We start from the raw sequence: 27,072 nt of genomic DNA, 5'->3' as shown, positions 1-27,072 counted from the left end.
CTGCACAGCAAAAGAAACCACCATCAGAGTGAACAGGCAACCTACAAAATGGGAGAAAATTTCTGCAACCGACTCATCTGACAAAGGGCTAATATCCAGAATCTACGATGAACTCAAACAAATTTACAAGAAAAAAACAAACAACCCCATCAAAAAGTGGGCAAAGGATATGAACAGACACTTCTCAAAAGAAGACATTTATGCAGCCAAAAAACACATGAAAAAATCCTCATCATCACTGGCCATCAGAGAAATGCAAACCAAAACCACAATCAGATACCATCTCACACTAGTTAGAATGGCCATCATTAAAAAGTCAGGAAACAACAGGTGCTGGACAGGATGTGGAGAAATAGGAACACTTTTACACTGTTGGTGGGACTGTAAACTAGTTCAACCATTATGGAAGTCAATGTGGTGATTCCTCAGGGATCTAGAACTAGAAATACCATTTGACTCAGCCATTCCATTACTGGGTATATACCCAAAGGATTAGAAATCATGCTGCTATAAAGACACATGCACACGTATGTTTACTGCAGCACTATTCACAATAGCAAAGACTTGGAACCAACCCAAATGTCCAACAATGATAGACTGGATTAAGAAAATGTGGCACATATACACCATGGAATACTACGCAGCCATAAGAAATGAGGAGTTCATATCCTTTGTAAGGACATGGATGAAGCTGGAAACCATCATTCTTAGCAAACTATCGCAAGGACAAAAAACCAAACACTGCATGTTCTCACTCATAGGTGGTAATTGAACAATGCGAACACATGGACACAGAAAGGGGAACATCACACTCCTGGGCATGTTGTGGGGTGGGGGCTGGGGTAGGGATAGCATTAGGAGATATACCTAATGCTAAATGACAAGTTAATGGGTGCAGCACACCAACATGGCACATGTATACTTATGTAACAAACCTGCACATTGTGCACATGTACCCTAAAACTTAAAGTATAATAATAATAAAAGAAAATTCTTTTCTTTAATATGTTAAATATTGGCCCCTACTCTCTCCTGGCTTGTAGGGATTCTGCCAAGAAATCCACTGTTAGTCTGATGGGTTTCCCTTTGTGGGTAACCCAAGCTTTCTCTCTGGCTGCCCTTAACATTTTTTCCTTCATTTCAACCTTGGTGAATCTGACGTTTATGTGTCTTGGGGTTGCTCTTCTCAAGGAGTATCTTTGTGGTGTTCTCTGTATTTCCAGAATTTGAATGTTGGCCTGTCTTGCTAGGTTGGGGAAATTCTCCTGGATAATATCCTGAAGAGTGTTTTGCAACCTGGTTCCATTCTCCCCATCACTTTCAGGTACACCAATCAAACATAGGTTTGGTCTTTTCATATAGTGCCATATTTCTTGGAGGCTTTGTTTGTTTCTTTTCATTCTCTTTTCTCTAATATTGTCTTCTTGCTTTATTTCATTAAGTTGATCTTCAATCTCTGATATCCTTTCTTCTGCTTGATCGATTCAGCTATCGATACTTGTGTATGCTCCATGAAGTTCTTGTGCTATGTTTTATAGCTCCTTGAGGTCATTTGTGTTCTTCTCTGAACTGGTTATTCTAGTTAGCTATTCATCTAACCTTTTGTCAAGGTTCTTAGCTTTCTTGCATTGAGTTAGAACATGCTCCTTTCGTTTGGAGGAGTTCGTTATTACCCACCTTCTGAAGCCTACTTCTGTCAATTTGTCAAACTCATTCTCCATCCAGTTTTGTTCCCTTGCTAGCGAGGATTTGTGATCCTTTGGAAGAGAAGAGATGTTCTCATTTTTGGAATTTCAGGCTTTTTGCGCTGGTTTCTCCCCATCTTCATGAATTTATCTACCTTTGGTCTTTGAAGTTGGTGACCTTCGGCTGGCGTCTCTGAGTGGACATCCTTTTTGTTGATGTTGATACTACTCCTTTCTGTCTGTTAGTTTTCCTTCCAGCAGTCAGGACCCTCTGCTGCAGGTCTGCTTAAAGTCCATCCATGTTGTGGCAAATTGATATCCTTTTCAAAGGCTGAATAATATTTAATTATATGTTAGCCCATTATATATATGTATTTTTTAAATTTTTTTATTTTTTCAAAAAATCATTACCAAGGCCAATGTCAGAGAGCCTTTTCCCTATGTTCTCTTCTGAGAGTGTTATGGTTTCACATCTTACATTTAGGTCTTTTATCCATTTTGAGTTTATTTTTGTGTATAGTGTAACATAAGGGTCCAATTTCATTCTTTGTATATGGACATCCAATTTTCCCAGCAGCATTTATTGAGACTATTCTTTCCCATTTTATCATCTTGATGCCCTTGTCAAATATTCATGTACAGGATCTAATACATAATAAGCACACATACTAATTATCTTTTAAATACAAAATACCAGCTGTTTTGTATGAAGTCAGACATTAGACATGTGCAAAGATGTAAAATAATGCCACTCTTTTCACTACCTTATTTTGTTTTAGAAAATATAGTTTAGTTATTTTTTGTAAAAATGTCACTTTTGTTAACATATAATGGGTTTATTATCTCAATATGAATTAATAAATATTTTTAAATACTCCTTGCTTTCTTTTCTAGTGTGTTGTTTTGTATCTATCCAGCTATCCATTCACCTATCCCACATATATCAATAGATGTAATCCACATAAACAAAAATTATTGAGGAACTCTTTGGGTTTTTAAGACTGTAAACGGGTTCTAAGACCAAGTTTGAGAACTTATGTTCTAAATCAGTGTCACTCTTGGATTCCACAGGAGAGTGATAGAAAAGCAACCCATTAAATAAATATGTAACAAATACCAACTGACACTATTAATTCAAGAATTTATTTATTAATTCCATAAACATTTCTTGGGTATACAGTAAGTTCAAGTTCTTGTGTTAGGTGCAAAGAATACTAAGAAGCATAGTTAAGAGTTCTCAGCCCCAACTACTCTGAATCTGGTGGTAATTGCTGTAATATAATAATAGTGCAAACAAAGAGATGAGAGCTATGATAGAGAAAATGTTGGGAGAGAACTGGAAAGCCCAGGATACTGAACCATAGGAAATGGGCTTTTATGTTTTTTACTTATTTTGGAGTGGAGCGTAGAAGTAGAATAAGGCTCTAACATTGGTAGCAGTCATTAAGTAGCATCTATGTGCAAGGCACAACAGGAGATACAAAGATATCTACATCCTTCTAGGAAACTAGAAGTAACAGAAGGCATAAAACAATTATCAGAAAGAGGGAGAGATCAGAAGAGCAGAGTGACATGAAGACAAAGGGAAAAGAACCCAACAAAGAAGACGTGATCAGATGCAAGAGAGACATCAAAAGGAACAATAAGTATCAGAAAGGAAATTTGTAAATAGAAATAATAATTATTAATTATTAATTCAATGAAAACTATTTCTGCCTCTTTCTATTGAAAATAGCAATACTCATTGTCTCTCTGTTACCCACCCATACTCATCAGGCAATCCATTCACTCAAACTACAAGCACTAAGCCACTCACTGTGTACCAAGCCAATGGCCAATGAAGGACATGACATGTACACTATCTAGCAAGGTTTTTGATCCACACACACTTAACTATATATCACATCATTGTAAGTGCTAAAAAGGCATCCATAAAAAGAGCTGTGTGTCCTCAGAAGCCAGAGCAATTAATTCAGCCTGTTGAGGGAATGAAAAGCAGGAAATCAGATGTGGTTCCACAGAGAAAGTGACATCTGTATTTAGTCATGAAGAATCAGATGGGTTTTGACAGGAAAGATGTGCATTTTTGTGTGCAAATGAGTGTACTGGAAGATGAGTGGTTATATTAGTCAAGGTTTTGGCAGGAAAAAGATGGCACGCCAACTGCATCCTGGCAGGAAGAAGCCAGGCAAACAATATCCTAACTATACTTTCCTCTCACTCTCTAAATCTCCTGCCTATGCCTCTCATAGGCCAAACTCAAATGAGAGGCAAAGCCTGGAAGAGGCAGTCCATGAAGGTCAGTCTCCAGAGGCACAGATATGGAGGGGTGGAGAGTGATCTGGAGGAACAACCAAATGAAAGTATTTCAGACAGACAACAAAGACCTGGATCTGCAAAAGTTCATGTAGGGAAATAGGTAATACAGAGGGAAAGCAATGAGAATAGGTAGGTGAAGCATGAGGCTAGAAGGCAGAACCATCTTTATAAACAGCATGCTTAAACATTTGGATACTATCCTGAGGGACCCACCAAAGGGTTATAAGCGGGAGCATGGCATAATCATATCTGAGCTTGTAGCTCTGTAGACGCTACCTCCCCCAATCCCTAGTTGTTTGACTCCTCTCTCTAAAAAGAGGCCTGATAATAGAAGTCAGAGAGATCCAGCTTTGTATCCCGGCTTACTTGCTATGTAACCCATCAATGAGGACCCAGTCAGAAGACATTAAACACACCAGTGACATGAACAGAGAAAACTTAACATACAGAATTGTTAAATGGGTAATTGAAAGGATAAAAAGAGAACTCCAAGGTACCAGGGAGGTAGCTACCACCACCAGTGTGGAGGAAACAGAAGCAGGAGATTGAAATTATTAAAACTTACAAACGTAGGGACTGAAAGAAAACCTCTGACAATGGAGCACTACTTGGCTGGGGTGGTACCTCCGAGGAGAGGATGCCCTGAAGCTAGTTCTCCAAGTGTTAGAAGAACCGCATACTGGATTCAGCTGCTACCACAGGAAAAACTTGCCACTGCTGTGGTGAAGGAGTATGCCGTTGGCAAGATACTCACAAGCAGAAGGAAAGTCCACAGAAAGCAGAAAGGAAGGAGAAGGCTGCTTCTTCTCCTCTAGCCTTGTGGTTTCCCTCTAGTTCCCCTTATTAGCATAGCCTGACAGGGATCCAGCTGGGCAAGCTGAAGTGTGGTGTGAAAGTCCCAGTCCCAGCATCACGAAGTGGGAGTTTAGATCTGAGAGACAAGAACTTAACAATTGGCACAGTAATCCTGGAAGATAAACCTCACCTTTGTGGTCTCAGTTTTCCTTGCCTGTGAAATGGGACTTTTAAAAAATTACCAAATTTATACTATTGGGAGCATTAAATGAAACAAACTATGCAAAACTTCTGTTATAGTACCTGAAACAAAGTAGCTATTCAATAAAAGTTAATTCCCTTCCCCATTCTCCAAATTGTGGTATCAACTAATATATAAAAACAAAGATTTGTGTGAGTCAATAATCAGTATATGTCTCTTATGAGGCAGCCAGATGTTCTCATCCTTTATAAATGACCATATATCACATGGTATGTTAGTCTTACTAGGTTTTAACTTATCCTTTTTGCAAAGTTGGGCAATCTCCCCATCCCCCCATCCATTTCTCACTCTTTCTCCTCCCATCCCTCTCTCTCTCTCTTTCTCTCTCTTCCACACACATAACAAAGAGATTTGCATGCCCACATGCTCCTCTTAACCTCAGAGAAAATTTTTCCCGTGAAGGCAAAAATATAAATGTGATCAAAAACACAGCTATTATTCAGCCAGAACTGGATGAACTCAAGTATCAAAAACAGGAAGTAGAACACTCTCAATGCTGTTTTTAAAAAACATGTATCCAACAAAATTTTAAAGTATTTTGATGTATTGCTGTTTTTCAAAGCCAATACGGCTAAATGTTGAAATTCAGAAATGAAAGTAAGTGTGGCATTGGTGGAAAACAAAAATCACAAATCTTATCTGGGGCTTTATTAAGAGAAGCACAAGCCGGGCGCGATGGCTCACACCTGTAATCCCAGCACTTTGGAAGGACGACGTGGGCAGATCACAAGGTCATGAGTTTGAGACCAGTCTGGCCAACATGGTGAAACCCTGTCTCTACTAGATAAAAACACAAAAATTAGCCGGGCATGGTGGCACAGGCCTGTAATCCCAGCTACTCGGAAGGCTGAGGCAGAAGAATCGCTTGAACCCAGGAGGCAGAGGTTGCAGTGAGCCGAGATCACGCCACTGCACTCCAGCCTGGGCAACAGAGCAAGACTTCGTCTCACAAACCTGACAAAAACAAGAAATGGGGAAAGGATTCCCTATTTAATAAATGGTGCTGGGAAAACTGGCTAGCCATATGTAGAAAGCTGAAACTGGATCCCTTCCTTACACCTTATACAAAAATTAATTCAAGATGGATTAAAGACTTAAATGTCAGACCTAAAACCATTAAAATCCTACAAGAAAACCTAGGCAATATCATTCAGGACATAGGCGTGGGGAAGGACTTCATGTCTAAAACACCAAAAGCAATGGCAACAAAAGCCAAAATTGACAAATGGGATCGAATTAAACTAAAGAGCTTCTGCACAGCAAAAGAAACTACCATCAGAGTGAACAGGCAACCTACAGAATGGGAGAAAATTTTTGCAACCTACTCATCTGACAAAGGGCTAATATCCAGAATCTACAATGAACTCAAACAAATTTACAAGAAAAAAACAAGCAACCCCATCAAAAAGTGGGCAGAGGACATGAACAGACACTTCTCAAAAGAAGACATTTATGTAGCCGAAAGACACATGAAAAAATGGTCATCATCACTGGCCATCAGAGAAATGCAAATCAAAACCACAGTGAGATACCATCTCACACCAGTCAGAATGGCCATCATTAAAAAGTCAGGAAACAACAGGTGCTGGAGAGGATGTGGAGAAATAGGAACACTTTTACACTGTTGGTGGGACTTGAAACTAGTTCAACCATTGTGGAAGTCAATGTGGCGATTCCTCAGGGATCTAGAACTAGAAATACCATTTGACCCAGCCATCCCATTACTGGGTATATACCCAAAGGACTATAAATCATGCTGCTATAAAGACACATGTACACGTATGTTTATTGCGGCACTATTCACAATAGCAAAGAATTGGAACCAACCCAAATGTCCAACAACGATAGACTGGATTAAGAAAATGTGGCATATATATACCATGGAATACTATGCATCCATAAAAAATGATGAGTTCATATCCTTTGTAGGGACATGGATGAAACTGGAAAACATCATTCTTAGTAAACTATCGCAAGGACAAAAAACCAAACACCGCATGTTATCACTCATAGGTGGCAACTGAACAATGAGAACTCATGGACACAGGAAGGGGAACATCACACTCCGGGGACTGTTGTGGGGTGGGGGGAGGGGGAGGGACAGCATTAGGAGATATACCTAATGCTAAATGACGAGTTAATGGGTGCAGCAAAACAACATGGCACATGGATACATATGTAACAAACCTGCACATTGTGCACATGTACCCTACAACCTAAAGTATAATAATAAAAAAAAAAAGAGAAAAAGAGAAAAAAAAAAAAAAAGAAAATGTGGCACAGATACACCATGGAATACTATGCAGTCATAAAAAATGATGAGTTCATGTCCTTTGTAGGGACATGGATGAAACTGGAAAACATCATTCTCAGCAAGGACAAAAAACCAAACACTGCATGTTCTCACTCATAGGTGGGAATTGAACAATGAGAACTCATGGACACAGGAAGGGGAACATCACACTCCAGGGACTGTTGTGGGGTGGGGGGAGGGGGGAGGGACAGCATTAGGAGATATACCTAATGCTAAATGATGAGTTAATGGGTGTAGCAAAACAACATGGCACATGGATACATATGTAACAAACCTGCACGTTGTGCACATGTACCCTAAAACCTAAAGTATAACAATAAAAAAAAAATAAAAATAAAAATTTTCCCTAAAAAAAAAAAAAAGACTTCGTCTCAAAAAAAAAAAAAAGAGAAGCACTGTACAGTGTTCAAAATAGGGGAAAAACAAGACAACATCTTTGTTCAGTTCTGGAATTCACATTTTAGGAGGGATGTTAACAAACTACAGCTCTGCCAGTAACTTAAAACTAGAAGTAAAAGGTGGGAAAGGCTTGTCTTTTCCCAAATGGTTGAAAGAACTCATCATATTTAATTTGGAAAAGAGAGAATGGTGGTGAGTTTATACGGCTGACACTAAGACGTCCCAGAACTAGGAGAGCAAATTAAGAAGTATCACCTTGTAATGGATCAGATTATCATCTAGAAATGTAACTCCAGAGATTTTTTCCATAAAAGTGTGACCACAGAGGATTAGGAATCCCAAATACAGTCAAGGGGATGTTGGCAGTGCAGGGAGGAGGAGTCGGGAGGAATGAACAGAGTCAGGAAAGAGGGAATGCAATGGAATTATAGCCAGGCTGAACATGGAAAAACTATTTAGAATTCTGCTTAAAAAAAGACAGGGTTATCAGGAGGGAGATATTTAGCATAAAGCCTAGAAAAAGATGAGTGAAGTAGAAAGAATGAATTAGTACATTTCCGAGAAAGAAAGGGGAAATAATCTAACTTGATCTGTTTGCTTTGCTTTCACTCTCATCAAATAAGCTTCTTATAATTTAGTTTCCCGTGTATAGATTTTCCCATAGGCAGAGACTGTAACTATAGCTTACTCATTCCAGTTTGCTTGACAGTCATAACTTCACTCTGCTCAGAGCTTTTATTCTCCTTCAAAAGTCCAGAAAATAGCTATTTCCCCCATTTTATGGACAAAGAAATTGAAGTTTGGCTAATAAGTGGCAGAACTGTGATTCACTCTCAGATATAATTGACTTTATACTCCATCACAATCAGAAGAGGCTAAAGTCACAGAAAACACTGAGAGACATATAAGAAAGTGGCAAAGTCTAGTAGTGAATGCTGCAAAGAGGTCGAGAAGGATGGTGACTGGCAAAAATGTCCTTATATTTAGTGGTCTGGGAGGCTTTCCAGTAAAAAAGTGTCATGAGCCAGACTGCACTACATTAGTAAGAAAATAATAAAGAAACAGAGGCATCAAGCATAGAACACTCCTTCAAGAACTCTGGCTACAAAGAAAAGACAGTATCATAAAGATAACTGTTTCACTTCGGCTCTAATATAATAGAATAGTTCTGCCACCCATTAAACACTGGGGAATATGTCCACTTTGTAGAGAACTATAGGACAGATACGTGAAGTTCCTCAACCACAATCATATTCCAGTGAAAGATTCTCCGTAAAATGTACCAGAGTTTGAGATGGGCATCATCTACTCATTTCTTCTGTGAGTGGCCATTTTAGACTTAAACAAATTGATTTCTTATGGTCTATTTGTTTTGTTACTTTCAGAATACATTTTTCATTATGAAAGCCAGTGGGAAAAATACAACTGCATTTCAGTGTTTTCAAAGTCACTTTTCTGGAACATATCTATTTAGTTAACTGACTAATAACAAGCTCTCAGAAAGATGACATGTTTATATGTGCAATGATAAAATGAATTTTTCTCTGTCTTTTAGCAATTAAACATTTTTCCTTTAAGTAGATGATGTTTATTTCTCTTGGTGCTCATAACATTTTAACATGAATTTACCTTGTACTGAGAAATTTTATATTTAAGATCTGAGGTTTCAATCATGGGATCCCTCCCCATAAATTTAAATACAAGGGAATCCTGAGTCTATAATTAAAATCTGTTTAACATCTCAAAAATACTAGAAGCCTTTATCACAGTCAGAAAAATTTATACTTCAGTAGAAACTATAGCAAGGATGGGAGAATTGTGCATAGTTTAAAATATATTTTATAGTTTTAAATGCTGTATGATAAGCTATATGATAGACAGTTTTCAAAAATCAATGTTTTATTATGTTTACAAGTTCCAGTTCTCTTCCTTACTGTTCATAGTTATGAATCTGTTTATACATGAAAATGAGACACAAGAAATTCTGGCTAGTTATATGAAGCAAAAATGAGCAGCCATACTGTGTTATCTGTTACTAAAGAGTAGTTGGCACATGGATGGAGTATGCTTTGAATCAATCTTTTTGGTCCTTCTTACAACAGAAGTTTGCTAACAATCCTCTGAATCCTCTGTTTTTTTCCTTCTTTCTTCTTCCCACTCTCACCCCAGCCCCTATCTAGAGTTGTGGGATAAAGCAAACAATTCTATCTTAAAAAAAAATTTTTTTTTGATTGACAGAAAACTCAAACATTTAAATGTGAATTGCTTATGGGATTATCTGTCCTTTTTAAAAATTTGTGGCTCTGCTTATTTTTCAAAGATACAGCCCTTTAGAAAAGTAGTTTGTTGCTCTTTTAAGAGTCCTGAATCGAGTAATAAAAATTGATTTATGCTCTGTGATAGTATCATAATGTTGTATCACTGAAACACAATATAAATTAAGCTTAACATCAAGACCCTTTGTGCATTCCTACTTTCCTTGATTCACAATTTTTTTTTTTAAAACAGCGTCTCGCTCTGTTGCCAGGCTGGAGTGCAGTGGCGCAATCTCAGCTCACTGCAACCTCTGCCTTCTGGGTTCAAGCGATTCTCCTGCCTCAGCCTCCTGAGTAGGTGGGACTACAGGAGCGCGCCACCACACCCAGCTAATTTTTGTATTTTTAGGAGAAACAGGGTTTCACCATATTGGCCAGGATGGTCTCAATCTCTTGACCTCGTGATCCGCCTGCCTCGGCCTCCCAAAGTGCTAGGATTACAGGCGTGAGCCACTGCATCTGGCCGATTCACAATATTAATTAGTTCTTGTTTCAACATACTTAAGAATAAGATGCTCAATGAGGTAAATACACTTGCTACTAATGTGTACCTAGGACTATGGAAAGGAAAGGAGAGAAGGGGATGGGAGATGGAGGGACAGAAGGAAGGAAAAGGGAAGAAGAAAGGAAAGAGAATTAATAGTCAAATGCCAGGATGTCTCAGTGTGGCAAATTTGAGACCCACTCTAAGGGTGAGGGACCAGGCTAGGGCATGTCTGTCTGCTAAATTGTTTTTAGTATGATAGTTCATTTATTAATTCAAAACTAGTAAAAGAGCTCTCACCCTTCAAAACCACTTCTGGCATTGGCTATATAAATTAGGATGATTTTATAAATAAAGTGCATAATATGTGGCATCAAAATTCTTGGATTTGAATTCCAGTCCTACCACTTATCAGATATACGGCCTTGGGCAACTTATTTTTCTCTGTTTCAGTTTCCTTATCTGAAAAATGGGACACTAATAGTATCTGTCTCATAGAATTACTCTAAGAATGAAATAAGATAACACATATAAAGAGTCCAAAGACCTAGCATACTGTAAGTTCTCAATAATGGTTAGTTATTTCACTTTTCTTATCATCATTATGTTCCTTGAAGCCCTCAAATATAGTCACCTAATACACTAAAAGTCGTATTTTTTTCATGTTATAACGCTGTAACATTTTTCCTCCTAGATTCATCCATATTCTGCTACTTTCAAATTTTGTTCTATTTCAACTTAGTTTGATTTTTGCCCCCATGTGTAATCAAGAACTTGGGCTATGAATCTCAGCAAAGAAAAATTTTCCCATCCAGTAAAATGTACTAATATTTACTGAATACCTAAGAACAGATTATAAGAGAGAAACTATATTTTTAAAAGAGAAAAATAAAATTTTGCAAGCTTCCAGAAACAAATTCTACCTATTAACCAGATTCAATATCCATATTTAAATATTTCTATATCAATAAAATTATTTAATATTTTTTAAACCAAAAAAATTAAAAGCCAAATTTTTTTTCTAAAATCAACGCATTAGTTCTGTGGTTCTCTGACTTTTTGATCAAAAGAAAAAAAGCCATTTAAAACTTAAATTCCATTGCAATCATATTCATCTAATACCAAAGACAAAGCTGGATGTGAAAAAAAACGAGAAATAGAAAAATTAGGTATGTGATTCCTGGTGAAGAAGAAATAACACTGATGTGACTTGACAATTAGGACTCTAAGGGTGAGGGACTAGGCCAGACCATGTCTGACTGCTCCATTGTTTTCTCAGTACCATTTCATTCACTAATTCAAAAGAAATAAGAGCACTTTTACCCACCATAAGTGGGGGAATAGGGGAAGAATGGGGGAAAAAAGGGAGTAGGGGTAGAATAGAATTAAGGAGAGGTAGTCCAGACCAATTTTGATAGTTCTAAAATAGATCAATAAGAAACTAAAATAATTATTCTTTGTAAGCAAAAACTCTCCTAGAGAGTTCCCAAAGCTGAGTCTAAGAAAAGTGGTCATTGCTGAGCCCAAGGGCAGTGTGCACATACTCCTTCCCTATTCTTTCAACAGTATACAAAAGTCATTACTACTTTGACCTAGATTCCATGTTGGCTAGGTTGGCCCACAATTCAGAACAGGTTTAAATAAGCTTCCTCAGAGGCTGCCTGTGTCCTAGGTTTAGGCTTACCCATACTCATCTTGATTGGCAGGTTTTCTCTGCTTGCCGCTTCCACTAGATGTCTCCGAACTTCCATCACTGCCTCTTTGTGCTTAGTGTTCAGTAAAGCTTCCCACAGGGCTTTGGCTGTGGTGTCACTGCAGGAAAACCACAAAAAGAGCTTTAGAATAAATTTCTACTGGATACCGGAAAGGGTTGGAAGCAAAATACTTTTTAAAATATATTTTTGAGCATTAATGTAGTCTTTCCTACTGATAGACTCTAAGTATTAGGATTAAATGTCTAATTCACATAATTGGCAGAAAATATTGAGAAATTAAGGAAACAATAAAATCAAGTGAAAAAAAGGGAAGAAAAGCTGTACTGTGTGATGAGAAGTGTGGGAAAACTATGTGATAAATTTTTTTAAAGATTTTACACTTAAATCTTTCAGAATGCAACTCAACATCAATAGAGTAACATAAATGTTATATAAGCCAAAATTAAATGCATGACTCAAAATGATTTATCAGTGATTATAAGCACTATATCAATTCGAGATTAAATACTTTTCCAAGAAACAAAGCAATCAGCAATGAGCATTTCATTCAAAAATTACTCAATAGACTTCCTAATTAGTAGGCTTCCTACTAAATGAAAATCAGGAATTATGCTAAGTAACCACGGCCTGAAGTATCCCACTTTGGGCCTTAGGTTGGAAGGATGGTAGTTAGTAAAACCTTTACAATTAACCGTTGATAACAGCACGAAGCACTGCATTATATGCAAGGTCTCATCTGGGCTCACTTCCCCAATAGCCCTCTGTCTCACCCAACATGCTATGTCCAAATTATAAATGAGGGCAGTGTTCTTTCCGGAAGATCTCTGCCATGTAGCCAAGTATACACATTTGTAGTAACGTTTTAAAAACTGAATACAAAGAGACAAGGATGACTTCTGTCCCTTTCTGAAGACTTTTTCCTCCAATTAAAGCCCCACTCACTCTCCTACTATCCACTTAGTAATAGTTCAAAAATGAATACATTTTTTAATTTAGTTTTAAAGTTACATCTACTAAGATTTTAATTTAGTTTTAAAGTTATACCCAATAAGACATATCTTCCAAATTTGAATTTGATATTGAATAATAGAATGATATATTTTTACACTGAGTTTAATGCCTGACACATTATAATCTTTCATTGAATAGTTTTTATTATCATCTATTTTTCCATAATGAACTAATGTTACTGCTCAACATACTCCACTTGTTTTAATCTGATCAAATCTGTCATCATTATAACTCTGCATCTAATATTCTTAAGTTAATTTAAGTAAGCAGGTAAACTACATGCCGAGCCCTATATTTGGTTGGGATATAGATTTTTAAAAAGCTTTGAATGGCATAGTTTAGAAGACAAGGCAGATACAAAAGCAAATAAATTACTAAAAAAGTGTGGTAATAAAAGCCATGGTCAATGCTTGCATAGGTTTTTATGCAAGTGTAATCCTAGCTGGGAGGACAGGGACTGAAGGAATGACTTTCTACTGGAAATGATGAGCAAGTACAAAGATACATAAGCTCTAAAAGCAGCCTGGGAAGAAGTTAAAACTCAATCTGGGAAGAAAATGGCAAAAAAAAAAAAAAGGCTTCAAGAAAGATATAAAATCTTGGTTACAAAACAAGAGAAAGAAGGACATTTCAGAATGCAAAAAATCCTAGGAACATGACCCTGAGGAGCACTGTTCTGTTGCATGCCAAGGTGCACGGGGAGGGGCAGTGGAAGGAGAGCATAAAAGAAGGTGCAGCCACACTCTGGGGGTTCTGCATTCCTTGCCAAGTCATGTCAACTTTGATATGTAGGTGACAGGAAGCCAAGGAGCATGTGATTGATTTCACACTTTGAGAAGAGCAGCATAGCTCAGCAGCTAAGAATACAGTCTTTATCATAATTCAAAAGCAGGTCTGTTTGCTATGAGGCTTTCAGAAAGTTACTTAATTTCTCTAAAGCTCTGCAGGCAACTGAAGAACCATGGAAGAATTCTGAGCATGGGAGTTACAATCCCAGTTTCCCAAACTTATGCTTCATAATTGTTCTCTAGTCTCAAAAATACCTCTCCACAAAACACAGGGATTTATCACATAAGTCTCAACGCAACCCGGAACTTTCAGAGTAGAATGTCACTACCCTCCTCTTTTCCATGAGAATATGCATCTGGCTAATTCATCTCTAAGATCACAGTAAGTTAGGTAACGTTGTGGTTGCCCCAACAGATTGCTGTAGCGGTTTATGGACTCCGCAGTCAGATAAATCTGGGATCGAACTCCAACCATGCTCCTCCTCACCCACTCCAAATACATGGCCTCCTAGACCATTCTTCTCCCGTATTCCAAGCACAGGAACACTCTTCCTACAAATATCTCTCTCCCTCCAGGTATCTGCTAAAATATCACCTTATCAGAGAGGTCTCCCCTTACTGCCCTGCTTAAAAAAGTGACAATGCCTATCACAGCACCTTATGCTAGCACTCTCTTGTCTACTTACTGGGCTTTACTGTTCTACATAATTCTAGTTACCAGCTGACTTATTATGTTTCCACGTTCATTTGTTGTTTGTCTCTCTCATAAAAGGTGGGGTCTCTTCTATGAAGGCAGGGACTTTCTTTTACTCATTGCTAATTCTTCACTACCTAGAACACTGCAGATCTCTGGTGGGTACACTCAGTAAATACTGAATAAATGATACTTGTTAATTGTGTAACTGTGCACATAATGCTCTCTTTTTGGTATCTGTGGAGTTGGAAGTTATAATAGTGAATTCACAGGGTTGTTGTAGGATTAAACAATGTAATTAATTTAAAGCACTTTCCTGATTCACAATAAATGTAAGTTGTGTGGTGGTGGTGGTGGTTGTAGTTGTCACTAGTATTACTGTTGTTATAAGTGGTATTGTCTTATATTCATGGTCTTTAACTCACTATGTTCAAGAGTCACTTAATTACACTGAGTATGCTTATTCATACAATCTTGATTAGTACAGATGTACTAAAGTCACTTGAAGCTTGTACCATCTGGCTCTTGTCTATTAAAATATTTTAAAAGAAATACATAGTTTCCATGACTCTAACAGTGATACGTACTCAGGTCATGTTTTCTTAAAAATTGTTTTGCTGATATAAACAATTCTGGGCCGGGTGCGGTGGCTCACACCTGTAATTCCAGCATTTTGGGAGGCCAAGGCGGACAGATCACAAGGTCAGGAGTTTGAAACCAGCCTGACCAACATGGAGAAACTCCGCCCCTAATAAAATTCGGAAATTAACCAGGAGTGGTGGTGTGTGCCTATAATCCCAGCTACTCAGGAGTTTGACGCAGGAGAATTGTTTGAACCCGGGAGGTGGAGGTTGCAGTGAGCCACAATCATACCACTGCACTCCAGCCTAGGCAACAGAATGAGACTCTGTCTCAAAAAAAAAAAAAAAAATTCTGAATGTCTAGATATGTGTGAGAGTTCCTAATGCCTGCTTCCTGTCCTAAACAGTTTTCTAAACACATCATACGAACTTCACATTACACATGGTCATTTTAAGTTTATCAAGGGAACATTTACAAGTTAATTAAGGTTCTCTGAATAATTGGCACTGAAGTAGGTCAAAGTCATACTTACTGATATTTCTTTTGTCTCCTGCACCCACTTCTTCACCAAGTCACTCTATTACTGCAATGTGATAATTCACACATGTACACCTATATCGGCATCTGAGTTGAGCATGGGAGTTAAGTCACTGCCTTTCTCTAATATGCTCATAAAAGTTGATCCAATGGGAAGTATTTCATACAACTGAATTTTCAGATGAAATCAACTCCTGATACTAAACTTTATGTCAAGAAAAGTTAACTGAAATCCATACTATAATTGCAATAATGGATTATATGTAAATCTTTATCATCTCCAACTGTGCAAAACTTTCTGTTTTCCTACTGGGGAAATAAGCAATACAGAGAGGACTATATACAATGGCCAATGTGGTAGATTATTACTAGGCAAGACTGCAGAGTGGCAGGAGCATAGATTCTGGACCAAACAACACAAGGTACCATTTTGCCACTTACTAGCTCTATGTCCCTAGGAGGACTTCTCTCTGTACATGTTTTCTCCTCTCTTAAATGGGGATGGTAATAGTACATATTCAGTAAGCTGTTATAAGAATCAAATGGGCTAATACATCTAAAGCACCTAGAACAAATCCTGACACATAAGTGCTACAGCACTAGTAGTAGCAGCAGCAGTAGTAATAAAAGAAAAATCAAAGGGCAGAATTTTCTTGTAAGATATAGAAAGAAGCCTTTTGTAGAACTGCAGTAGTCTTCCCCCACTACTTGTGTACATATATGTACAATCACTGTCAGTGACTTTATTTTCTAATATGAAAAGGTCAACAATAGATAATGTAGAATTCATACACACTGAAAACTCCAACTCAAGCAATCTCCCTATATATGACAGGTTGATGTAAATAATTTTTATTTTTCAGGAATAAAATTAAGAACTATACTATAGTTTACTTCAAAACAGACAGCTATAGAAAGTTAGTGTTTTTCTTACAAAGACTTTTAAGCAATGACTTTTGTTTCAGCTTATCTCTTCAATTTAATTATTGTAAAACTACAGTTATTACTTGTACAAGGAGTTCAGATTCTATATTCTATTTCCAGACTGACTTATTAAATGGTTGTACAACTCTTGGGTCAGAAGCAAATATTAGAGGTAATATTAATCATCTTTATACCTTCAGCAGGACTCCACCTAACCCAATACAGACAGATGAAAAATCTATTTTTAGTTTTTAAAAGCACCTAAAGAAAAATTTATAATATTCCTGAGAAAAACACTACAGCTTCAAACAAATCAAAACTGTGATTAGACTCTATTTATACCTAAACCCTTTGTGCTCTACTATAAATCTCGTTCATCTAGCTTAATCTTTTATCTTAAGTTCAGGAACAGCTGGTCAACATCTTTTTGATAATCAGGCCCACCCTAAAAGAGTTGTTTCTTTTTTTCCTGATGGTCAAATTAAGAAAAATTTTTGAAAAGTGAATAAAATATAATGTTAAATACAGTTTCAAATACCATCACTCCATTCTATTTCAAAAGCATTCCAGAATTTACAAAACTTCTTATATCTCATTTGATCCTCATCTCCTGAGCTAAACTATTATCTGAAGCTCCTTAAATCCAATTTAAAGAGCCTCAGAGAGGCAACTGACTGATTTAAGTACCCTCAATCTGTAAAAGGCAAAATCACAACTGAGGCAAATGGCTTCTAAACCCAGTAATCTTAATACTATACCACGCCATGCTTATATTATGCAAATCATCAAAGAGAATCAATTATGCAGAATGTCAATTGTTTTTCACTTTTCATGTTGGTTTTCTTTTCAAATCCGTAATATCCTTTAAGTTCACACATGGGTCCCACAAAGGACAGGATGGAATGGAGTGAAGAGTAAAGTAGATCCAGATTAATTCCTGAGGCAGGTAAAGCTCTAAGAACTCTGCACACTTTTGTTTTAAGCAACAACATACTATTCCCCTTGTTGGTCACCATTAGCCATTGACAGTCACTTGGCTACACAATGCTAATTTTCCACTTTTATTCAGCCTTTTTCCTTAAATGTTTCCCTCCAAGAAGACTTTGATGAATTTTTAATCATTCTACATATATATCACTCATATAACTGAAAAAGCAAAAAACTATTCTAAATCGCCTTACAGGTATTATTTCCAGTCTAGCTCTAACTCTGTGTACAACATGTCTTTGGGAAAGAAAGAAGGGGAAATATCCTCTACTTTTTTTTTTAGAAGGAGTCTCGCTCTGTCACCCAGACTCAAATGCAATGGCATGATCTCAGCTCACTGCAGCCTCCACCTTCTAGGTTCCAGTGATTCTCCTGCCTCAGCCTCCCAGATAGCTGGGATTACAGGCACGTGCCATCTCGCCTGGCTAATTTTTGTATTTTTAGTAGAGACAGGGTTTCACCATGTCGGCCAGGCTGGTCTCGAACTCCTGACCTCAGGTGACCCACCCGACTTGGCCTCCCAAAGTGCTGGGATTACAGGCATGAGCCACCAGGCCCACCCGTCTCTAATCATTTTTAACACTGATAAAATTGAGACAAAAATGAAATGACTTGCCTAACATCTCATTATATTACAAAAATTAAAAAGGAGGGTTAGAGCTCAGGTCCACCATTGGAAGTGCCAATGGGCCGCTTCTGTAACCTGGTTAGTCTTTTTGGTGCTTTATATCCCCTTACAGGTATTACTAATGTTATCATTTCCACTTATTGAAAACTATGTTATAGGCAGCATGACTATATTATCTCATTTAATAACAACAACCTTTCAGGATAAGTATCATTGACCCCATTTCATAAGTGAAAAAACTGATTCTAAACGAGATAAAATAGTTTACCCAATTACATGCACAATAAATTAGGGTTTGAACTCAGGTTCCTGTGAACTCCAAAATCCATCTGTTTACCATAATTCTACACTGTTCTGTAAAATAAAAGGCTTGAACTAAATGCCAATTTTTGAGATTCCTTGGGTCCCCAACAAGCTATATTTATAAGGTTTCCAGGCAGGGTGTGGTGGCTCACGCCTGTAATCCCAGCACTTTGGGAGGCCAAGGCAGGTGGATCACCTGAAGTCAAGAGTTGGAGACCAGCCTGGTCAACATGGTGAAACCCCATCTCTACTAAAAATACAAAAATTAGCTGGGCATGGTGGTGCACGCCTGCAATACCAGCTACTTGGGAGGCTGAGGTAGGAATATCACTTAAACCTGGGAGGTGGAAGTTGCAGTGAGCTGAGATTGCACCACTGCACTCCAGCCTGGGAGACAAGAGTAAAACTCTGTCTCAAAAAATCAATAAAAAATAAAAATAAGGTTTCCATTATGCCATGGTCCTCAAACTTCACATGCACGAATTTGATTAACTTTCCAAAGGTCAGCAAAAGATGAGTGAATATCCCATGCTGCTGTTTCTTTTATTAAACCTCTTTTTCTTTTTCACAAGTCCAGTGACATCAATAAAAAGAATTAACAACAAAAAAATTACCAACAGCTTGTGATTCCAATTAAACAATTTCTTTCCTTTTTTCTGTTTTTAATATCATGGTTTCAAAAGACATAAACTGAATTCATTGTAGCTACTAAAATACAATTTAATTTGTTAAAATAGGTTCCTTGAAATATACAACATGAAAGTAGAATATTTATTCTATGAAATATAAGTAGTTTCTATATTGTCAGTAACTATTTAAAATGCCAATACATACTAATTGTCATTTTTTGATAAATTATTCTGAATTCTTAAAAACCAAACTGTTTTTACAAATTGTCATGTTTGAAAAAGACCAATGACATACACATAATAATCACCTGCTACAAATAGCTCTTTAAGCTCTCTCAAAAAACTTCTGTACATGAAAATATGGTCATTTCAGTTCATTCCTGGCTCTTTATTCACCAGAATTACTCAACTCTGAATGAAATCTTAGAAGCTGCCTTGGGTTGGCATGTATGAAATGTCAAATGCAGTCTGCTAGAAACTAACAGGAAATATTCATCACCAAATAAAATAGAAAAAAGACAGCAAAATTTTTAAAAGGTGGTTGAATGTTGAATCATGGTGATACTTCAATCAAGTAGAAGGCATGCAATTAAGAGATGAGGGTGAAATGTGAATGCACACCATTATCTTGTGACTAAACTTAGTTTCTTCATGGCATGCACGGGAAGTTAAGCTTAATCACAGGATATGCAATAATAGTCACAGTATTCCAACAGAAATACAATGACAACAAAAAACCCAAACAATTTCAACTAATTTTAAACAGAGGGCAAGTTGAGTCATAGTTTTTCACAGCAGGGAATGATGGCTTCCATGAGGGGTGAGCTTAATGAGCTCTGAAGGTAGGTTTTCTAATTAAATTATTCACAGAGGCTTCAATAGTCATCTTTCCTCTTGACTACCTTTTAAAACAATTACCTCATCTTTAACAAATGTACCAATTAATCTTCATCTCAAAAGAAGCAAAAGCAGCTAAGTGCAAGATATGTAACAGAGTCCTTTGGCACTGGAAAGCAGCCCTTTGTTCATTCTTTCTTTCAAAATATAAGCACTTTCTGTGAGCTGGGCATGGATGCTGGAAACATGGCTGTGAGCATCCTCCCACACCCTGCCCGCATGGAGCTAGCCATCTAGCAGGGAAGGTGAAACTGAGCACACTCCAGCAGGGTGATAAAAACAGACTGAGAACTTTGGGAAAGTGCAACACCTAACCTCTGACACCTAAAAGTTGTCAGAGGCGTTTGAACCAGAGTAACTCCATCTTGAATAAGGACTGGGTAAAATAAGGCTAAGACCTGCTGGGCTGCATTCCCAAATGGCTTGGCATTCTAAGTCACAGGATGAGACAGGAGGTCAGCACAAGGTACAGATCATGAAGACCTTACTGCAAGCTGTTTTAGCTTGCAGTAAAGAAGCCGACCAAAACCCACCAAAACCAAGATGGCGATGAAAGTGACTTCCGGTTGTCCTCACTGCTCATTATACGCTAATTATAATGCATTAGCATGCTAAAAGACACTCCCACCAGCACGATGATAGCTTACAAATGGCATGGCAACATCAGAAAGTTACCCTATATGGTCTACAAAGGAGAGGCACAAATAATCCACCCTTAAAAAACGGACTAGGTAAAAACATATTAACTGTTTAACCATCATATAAAATAGAGAGTATCTGAGCTTCATCTCAGTATAAACATTTTTTATTCCTACTCTCTATCAGCCCATTAATGATTAACACCGTAATCAACACAAACATATTAATAATTTCCTCTTAGAAAACAGTAAAGCATAAGAAAGACTGTTTTTCATATAGATTTCTAATGCACAAATGGATTAACTCAGTATGAGGATTTTAAATCAATAACACAATTATATTACTTAAAAACCAAACACATATCCTTTCTCTGCCACATTTTTCTGACTCTAAAGGATATACTTTGAGTTCCTATACGTTAGTCCATGATCTAGTACACAGACCAGCACTTGCTCCACTGGGGAACTCTAGGCTGGATTGATTACATCTGTGTGTTTTGGCTCAAATTCAAGCCATGGAAAGTTAAGGATTAATTCATGTGTCAAGGAACTCTAGGACAAAGAGTTAGTGACAGTCTTACAGAGGCTCTTAGAAGCAAAGGTATCTGACTGCTTCACCCTTCTGTCACTCACCTCCATGAAGAAGGTTCATTTCAATCAGCATCATCTTATATGCAATGATTACACAGTGACTCCAGTATCTATCACTTTGGTAGATGACACCATTGTGTCTATCTGCACATTTGTATGAAGCTTCAAAGCCTTGGAAAAACTTGATGTGTTGAAAATTATTATAGCTTATTTTCTCTTCACTGGTAAAAACAAATTGATTAAAAACCAGCTTGAGTTTTGGTTCAGCTGAAATAGGAATTTGCATTGCTCCTATTATTAACTATCTTAACTCCCATAGATTTTGTTAAGATGTTTTGTACTATCTCCTTTGATACTCTAGAACTACAGAACAGTGTTGAGGTGTTACAACTCTGAGGAGAGAAGAATATACAGTAGTTCTTTTTTTTTGTTAGTTTTTTTGAGACAGGATCTCCCTGTGTAGCCCAGGTTGGAGTATAGTAGCACAATCACAGCTCACTACAGCCTAGACTTCCTGGTCCAAGTGATCCTCCCACCTGAGTAGCCAGGACTACAGGTGCATGCCACCATGCCCAGCTAATTTTTTTTTTTTTTTTACTTTTTGCAGAGATGAATTTTCACTATGTTGCCCAGGGTGGTCTCTAACTGGGCTCAAGCCATCCTCCTACCTCAGCCTCCCGAAATACTGGGATAACAGACATGAGCCAATGTGCCTGGCCTTTCTTTCTTCATTATAGTCAACCTGTAAAAAAAATTCTATTTAAAGCATTTTCAATATAGTAAGATAAATAATTCCGTGTGTGTGTGTCTGTATGTGTGTGTATTGTGTGACAAAAGTAGAGAGCTCTATGTTGTTGCTTAATTTCTGTGTTCCATGATATCCAAAAACCTGGGAAACCACTTCGAAAGGCTCCAGGCCTAAGGAACAGAGTAACGAGGAATCCTCAGGCTTCCTTCTAAATTTTTGCAGCCACAATTACCCTATTAATAAAGGAGACAGGAATTCCTAGTAAAAACCCCAAATAAAGGGATAACAAGCACACAGGTCTTGAATATTTCCCACAAGGAATAGCAAAGTTAGGAAGGCATTGAACAACTTGCACTCACATTCAACCTTGTGGACTAGAAGCACACCATCCCCTAATAAATGTCTTCGATACTATTTAAAAATGTACCCAGGGGCCAGGCACAATGGCTCACACCTATAATCCTAGCACTTTGGGAGGCCAAAGCGGGAGGATCGCTTGAGGCCAGAAGTTCAAGACCAGCCTGGGCAACCTAGCAAGACCCCATCTCTACAAAAAAATTTAAAAATTAGCTGGGCGTGGTAGCACACACATGTAGTCCTAGCTACTTAAAAGGCTGAGACAAGAGGATCGCTTGAGCCCAGGAATTTGAGGCTACAGTGAGCTATGATCACACCAGTTCACTTCAGCCTGGGTGACAGAATGAGACCCTGTCTCTTAAAAAAAAAAAAAAAAAGTATCCAGGATACACAGGGACAGAAATGACTGTCAAAAAGGAAGAAGTTCTTATACTCACGGACCCCTTGAAACAGGAGGCATAACATGCCAGGCAGGGCCACATGGGGAAGCACGAGGGTTGGTCAGGAGGCAGAGGGAACAAGGGAAAAACATAGGCGCATGCCCTTATTGTGGATTTTGTGGGAAGGAATGGCCAAGGCAGGGTAAGCAGGCTGAGGGGGCTTAGGATTTGCTGGTTTAAATCATTTCTGTGGGCTCTGGTTGTCTGGTACCTGGCACTGGGGTGATGAGGGCAGAGGAATATTGGCTGGGAGCATAAGGGCCCAGCAGAAGGAAGAGGGGTGAGCTCTGATTGATAAGTTTGCATATGAGAGGCTCATTCCCTGACTAGTTGTTTGCTATTTCTAGACTCCAGGTGCCAGAGGGTCAAAGAAACAGAAAACAAGAAAATATTGTTAATACAAATACTGATACTAATTAACTATGTCTTAGTCAAATAAGGCCTAGGAAAGTTGATAAAATAAAATTGTGACACATGGGAAAGGTTCTTGAGGCTTGCCTCACCAAGAGAAGATACATATGATCCCCAACCAACAATCAGGCCGTCTATCTCCAACCCTAACCCACCTTGCAATACTCCTTTTCTCACCATAAAAACTCTAACTTCCCTCTTACTTTTGTTTCTGATATTCACTCTCCTTAAGAACATAATATAACCTAGAAAATTACTACAGATGTGTGTGAGTGTGTGTGTGCACACGCTTACATATTTGTGACAGTAAAAACAAAAAAAAAAGGGGAAGACTCACTGCCTTTCTAGGGGACACAGAGGACAATAATTCTAATAACACTTTCCTAGAAGCTCTCCCATTCTTGAAGGTAAAATGCATTTGAGAGCCATGACCCACCAAAACATAAATGATTAACAAAAATAATGATTGCACCATTCAATCAAATCACAAAGAATTAGCCAAGAAAAAAAAAAGAAGAAAGATGAAGGAGTAAAAAATAGAGGAAAAGACACAGGACTGAGCTTCAAATGCAATCTAGAACAGCAATAAACAAAGAAGGTTCTAGATACCACATTTTATCAATTGCAAATGATCTGAATAAGTAAATGAACTAAAAGGCATCGCTGGAATGTATTTTATGAGATTTACTGATAGCAGCTTTCTACAAAAAATAAAAATAAAAATAAGTAGGTAAATCTGAAATCCCTAAGGGAAGTCACTATACAAGACTTTTGACTTATTTTTATCTCGTTTGAGTCTTACAACCATATATGGTAGGCATTATTATAACCAAATTTTCAGATAAGGGGGCTAAGGTTCAGAAAGCATAAGCAACATTAACCCTTCAGTTCAAACAATATTTAACAGGTAACTTTTTGTTTAAGCCACTTTGTCCAGATTTTTTTAGGATACTAAAGGGACATGACTACTAACTCTCCCCCAAAATCAAACCTCTAGGAACTAAAGAAGAAAAAACCAAGACATGGAAAAGTATATGAAAAAATGGCAAACCATGACAAAGCAGCTGAGTTTATGCAAAATATGCTAGAATGATTCAGTCTTAAACTATCTATAATTACAACTTGCCACATTAACGGATGACAAGAAAACATACTATCTTTTAAATAGATTCAGGAAAAACATTTCACAGATTTCAACACCAATTCATTATTTAAAATTTTATTTATTTATTTATTTATTTATTTATTTATTTTTTGAGACAGGGTCTCGCTCTGTCACCCAGGCCAGAGTGCAGTGGCGTGATCTCAATTCACTGCAGCCTCCACATCCTAGGCTCAAGCAATCCTCCCACCTCAGCCTTCTGAATACCTGGGACAACAGGCGCATGCCCCCATACCTAGCTAATTTTTGTATTTTTTGTAGTGACAGTGTTTCACCGTGTGGCCTAGCCTGGTCTCAAACTTCTGGGCTCAAGTGATCCACCTGCCTCAGCCTCCCAAAATGCTGGGATCACAGGCATGAGCCACTGTGCCCAGCCCGTGATTAAAACATTTTTTAAAATCTTAGTAAATTAGGATGAGCGCTTCCTTAACCTGACAAAAAAAAAAAATCTACAAAAAGTCTACTGTGAACATCATTATAAATGGGGGAACATTAGAGATACTCCTCTTAAAATCAGAAATAAGGCAAGGATAGTCACCATCACCGCTCCTATTTAAAACCATGTACAAGACAAAAAGAAAAAAAATCTTCTCATTCCTAGAAGATATGCAGTCTTGCTATCAGTTTTGTCAAGTACCAAGATCAAAAGAATGAAAACACAAACCAACCTAGACCGTCATTAAATGAATAATCTAAACCACAGTGTCCTAAAGATGTGGTTAGCAAGTTGATTTTCATAGGTCCACAGATGAACATCTTTAGTTGTCATTAATCTGTATTTATTTTAATGTAAATCACAGAAAATTTAACTAACAAATTAAACCCATGACTATTCAAGTATACAGACATTATTTTAGAATGAGGCTGTAAGTAAGTACTGATCACTTAAGTTTAAAAACAACCAAGCAAAACCTGCCTTTATAATAAAGTCCAAATAAGAAAAAAAAACAAAAACAGAAAACTTCATAATTTAATCCAAAAGCCATTAGTTGGTGCCTAGAAGGGAGTTGTCTTGATACAGCAGCAGAGTTCATGTAATGAGCAGGCTGGAAACATGTTCGCACAGAGTGTCAGAGCCTGAGAGGGGTGAGGGGATATCGTCTTGGGGAGGGTTGGTAGCCGAATACAGGGTGCTGGGATCCAAGCAGGAAGAGAAAGATGTCTGCACAAAGGGCCCAAGAGGGTGGGTGGGAGCAACAGATTGCAACCAGATTGAGGGGACATCCACGTGGGATGGAGGGTGGCAGCAGTCCGACCCAGGGTGGCAGAGCCAAAATGGAATGAGAAGGGTGTCTGTGTAGGGGTGGGCAGCTGCAGCCTGGCTCAGGATGTCAAAGGCCAAGCAGAGTGAGAAGGATACCCACACCAAGAGTATGATGCACTGTGGCAGCGGCAGCCCAGAGCAGGTGAGCAGACTGAGAAGGGTGAAGAGGAGTCCAGTGCAGAAGCAGGCCAAACCAAAATATCAAAGCCTAAATGGTATGGAGTCTCCATGCAGAGCATGGGGCAGGATGCGTTTATGTTGGAGACCAGGAGTGATGGAGGCAGCATCCACATAGAGGAAGAGGAAAAGGCAGCAATGTTGACACTATATTGGTTACATACAGGAGACTGAGCAAAGTAAGTAATCTACTGAGGGATAAGAGGGTCAGGTTACTCACTGTTCAAGAAGTAGTTACAAATATGCAAAGGGAAAAAACTTAAAATCAATCCTTGTGATGCTGGCTTAGAATTGGAAGTATTGCTGGGAACTCATAGTTCTCAATATACAGAGATTAGCATAGAAATAAAGATCGGCCGGGTACGGTGGCCTCACTTTGGGAGGCCAAGGCAGGTGGATCACGAGGTCAGGAGATCGAGACCATCCTGGCTAACACGGTGAAACCCTGTCTCTACTAAAAATACAAAAAAAAGAAATAGCTGGGCATGGTGGCAAGCGCCTGTAGTCCTAGCTACTCAGGAGGCTGAGGCAGGAGAATTGCTTGAACCCAGGAGGCCGAGGTTGCAGTGAGCTGAGATAGTGCCACTGCAACCCAGCCTGGGTGACAGAGCGACACTCTGTCTCAAAAGAAAAAAAAAAGAATTATCAATGTAAATACATGTGCACGTGTATATATGTGTGTGTGTGTATGTGTGTGTGTGTGTGTGTGTGTATAAATTCCTTAACTGTGTCCACTGTGAGGCCCTGGGAACAATGACACCCCAAAAGCAGCAAGTACACTGAGAGCCCAGATCTTGGTTTCTAAATACAATTCTGCACCAAAAAGAATCAGTGCTCTTAGAGAAATGACTGATTCCAGGACCGGCTAGGATAGGTACAAGATGAATTTGAAATATACCAGAAAGTATTAAAATGCTCAAAGAACGATGGTCATGTATCAAAAAGACACAGAACTCAGGGGATCTCATTGACCAAATATGGGACAATATTAACATCAAAGCAAATAATAAAAAATG

At 38.1% G+C, this 27,072-nt stretch overlaps 1 protein-coding gene across 1 annotated transcript in view; it reads right to left on the bottom strand.

Annotated features, from left to right (window-relative positions):
• SCFD2 (sec1 family domain containing 2) overlaps positions 1–27,072 on the bottom strand; it is a 527,816-nt gene that overhangs the window by 435,647 nt on the left and 65,097 nt on the right. Inside the window, exon 3 of the mRNA XM_003268376.4 lies at positions 12,258–12,385. Coding sequence (XP_003268424.1) covers positions 12,258–12,385 — 128 coding nt within the window. The remainder of the gene's footprint in view (positions 1–12,257; positions 12,386–27,072) is intronic.

Source organism: Nomascus leucogenys, chromosome 9 (assembly GCF_006542625.1).
Source record: "Nomascus leucogenys isolate Asia chromosome 9, Asia_NLE_v1, whole genome shotgun sequence".
NCBI classification, from domain to species: Eukaryota; Metazoa; Chordata; class Mammalia; order Primates; family Hylobatidae; genus Nomascus; species Nomascus leucogenys.
This window is presented reverse-complemented; position numbering and strand designations above follow the sequence as displayed.